The sequence below is a fragment of the Rattus rattus genome, chromosome X (assembly GCF_011064425.1).
Source record: "Rattus rattus isolate New Zealand chromosome X, Rrattus_CSIRO_v1, whole genome shotgun sequence".
In the NCBI taxonomy this organism is placed as follows: domain Eukaryota; kingdom Metazoa; phylum Chordata; class Mammalia; order Rodentia; family Muridae; genus Rattus; species Rattus rattus.
Window position 1 is genome coordinate 123,822,226 of NC_046172.1, and position 2,932 is coordinate 123,825,157.

Consider the following 2,932-nt stretch of genomic DNA (forward strand, 5'->3'; position numbering starts at 1 on the left):
AAAAATGACCCTCTGAACTCCAGGTTGGTGACATTTCACTTGTATACACACACACACACACACACACACACACACACACACACACACACTTGTGAACACACTTGTCTACGAACACACACTCCACAATATTAGTAAAAAAACCAATAAAATGTTTATCTCTTCCCTTTCCTAATTGTTAATTGCCTAGGAATGTAAGAAATCAGAAACCCAGAATCGCCCCCCTCACCAACGACACAATTAAAAAATCTGGAGATTTCTGCCATAACTCAAAATAAAAACAGTAACTCATTGTTATTTTCTTTATCCTATTTTTCAATATTCACTCCTCCAATAACACTGACTGATAGATACAGTGTGATAGCATCAAAACAGTGAATGTGAAGGCAATACAATAGTTTCCCAAATTATGAAATGCCTTTTCCTTGTGTTGTGGGTGTTAACATACTAGACTTCATTATTTCTTCCTCTTCCTTGTTTGACAACAGCTATAAACACTGGGCGTGGGATGGTCCTCATCACAAGTGAAAGGTGGTCAAGGAAGTTATTGATGGATGCTCGGAAGAGAACAGGATCTTCAGTGGTCCACCTACTAAAAGTAAAAGGAGACACCATCAGAAGAAAAATAAGGAATCTGGGCAGTATCCTTATACTACATCTTCTGCTTACTTCTAGTCAACCAGAGTCTCCTTTAAGGCACCCCTAGAATATAAATTGCCTCCCAGTAAAAGACCACCCTCACTCCAAACTCTTGGAAAACTGACACAGTGAGAATAGTGTCATTCACAGTGAACTCCTGCTGAACCATCACTTGCTGGTGCTGGACATTTGAGGCCAGGGTTCTGCATGCAATGTTTGCCTCCACGGCGGTCCGGAACGGCACTGTTACAGAACTGAAAGGAGATATGGTTAAGGTTTTCACTGTTGAAATTCTTTGTTCACTGTTTTTGACCACACCTCTGAGGTTTACTTAGCATCACCACAATTAACACTCAAAGAAATCCACAGCCATTTCTTCAGTGTTGGTGTTCCACACCCTACAACCTTTACAGATATACTTGGTTACTTACTCTGCCTCTGTATACTGTCCCAGGATTGACTGCCTACATTATGACCTTTCTGTCTCCTCCCTAGTAAGCCATAAACCTCCCCACAATAAACCCCCTCTCAAAGCATTCATAGAGTTAGTTCTGTTCCTACTATGTTGCTGTACCCTTTGCTAATGTCCTCTTTGTAAAGGATACAATTCCAAGAGTCGGCTTCCAGTTGTTGCAGCATCTCCACTAGGTCCCGGGATAATTGGTGTCTGCTCAGTCTGAGGAGTTATGGCTGCTTCTTCCACTACCAGTCTTGCTTCTATAGCACTCCTTGAGCTGAGGCTACCTAGGGCAGCCTGACTATCAAAATCATGTGCACGATTTACATGAGGAGAGTTATCACGGCCACTCTCCACTTCAGTAAGATTGAAGGTAGCTTCAGTGTCATGAACTCTGGATGTGTGCTGTCCATCCTCCCCTTCTTCTTCACCACCTGCTCTACAAACTTTGTCCCCACTGGGATCCTGCATGGTTAAGTGGGGTTATCCACCCAGAGTTCCCTTGTAATACTACCACCCACTCACCTGTTGCTAAGGGAATGGGAGCCCCGCCCTTTCAGACAAAGGGCCCCTTTGTGAGGATCACAGTGCCCCTGCAAACAGGATCTCGTGAGAGGAAGAGGATATCGCTAGAGAAAAGATGTCACTAGAAAAGGAGAATTTCATGAGAATTACAATCTCTAAAGAGATAGTGCCCATCAAAGTAAAGATCCTTTATCACTCTTTGGTACAAATAAAGTGATCATAAAACACCATGAGTTTTCAGGATTATAATACATTAGATATCAGGATCATACTTTTATAAAGCAGAAAGCAACACAGAGGGAGATTTTGGCTTTATCTCTCTGAGCATATTAAAGGAAGTCTGTTTATGTCTTTCTTGAAACCATGAAGCAACAACACATAGTTCAATTGAACATTTTCCCTTGGGTTTCTATAGACTAATAGTAGATTATATTCTGATGTCCATTTTTTTCCTTGTATCTTAATTAGTGCTTTCTGCTCTAGGGAATATATAGAAGCATAACCTATCTGTTCCATAATAAATAATAAAAGTTAAAATAACCAAATTTTTCATTTATTATATTTTTTCTGTTTTCCATTATTTTTTATTCAATATATTTTTATACTTCAGACATTATCCCCCTCCTGGTCCATCCTCTGATGATTACATCCCATACCTCCATCTCCACCCCTGGCCCCCAACTCCATAAGGATGTCCCTAGCTGCCCCTACCCTACACTACCAGACATTCCCACTACCTGGGGCCTCCATTTTCTTATGTAATAGGTGGGTCTACTCTTACTGAAACCAGACCTGGCAGTCCTCTGCTGTATATGTGTTTGGGGCCTCATATCAGTTGGCGTATGATGCCTGGTTGGTGTCTCAGTGTTTGAGATATCTTAGGGGTCCAGCTTAGTTGAGACTGCAGATCTTCTTATAGGGATCACCCTCTTCCTCAGCTTCTTCCACCTTTTCCCTAACTCAAACATAGGGGTCAGCAGCTTCAGCATCTGACACTATTCTTTTTTAATTTAATTTTACACTCCAGATTTTTTTCCTGCCTTGTCCACCCTCTGACTGTTCTACATCCCATATCTCTTTCCCCCATCTGTCTTCACAAGGATTTCTCTACCCCACTCACAGCACTGGACCTCTAAAGTTCCTGGGACCTCCAGTCTCTTGAGGGCTAGGTGCATCTTCTCTGACTGAACCCAGACCTGGGAGTCCTCTGCTGTATATGTGTTTGGGGCCTCATATCCAGCTAATATATGCTGCCTGGTTGGTGATCCAGTGTCTGAGAGATCTCAGGGTGTCCAGGTTAATTGAGACTGCTGG

At 42.3% G+C, this 2,932-nt stretch overlaps 1 protein-coding gene across 1 annotated transcript; it reads right to left on the reverse strand.

Moving 5' to 3' along the window:
* Positions 1-298: 298 nt before the first annotated feature.
* On the reverse strand, positions 299-1,607 carry LOC116889415 (EKC/KEOPS complex subunit LAGE3-like). The gene is made up of 3 exons (XM_032890517.1): positions 1,242-1,607; positions 762-890; positions 299-589 (listed from the first exon to the last, which is right to left on the reverse strand). Exons 1-3 carry the CDS (start codon positions 1,562-1,564, stop codon positions 445-447), a joined length of 597 nt encoding a protein of 198 aa, XP_032746408.1. The 5' UTR covers positions 1,565-1,607; the 3' UTR covers positions 299-444.
* Between the last annotated feature and the right edge of the window lie 1,325 nt (positions 1,608-2,932).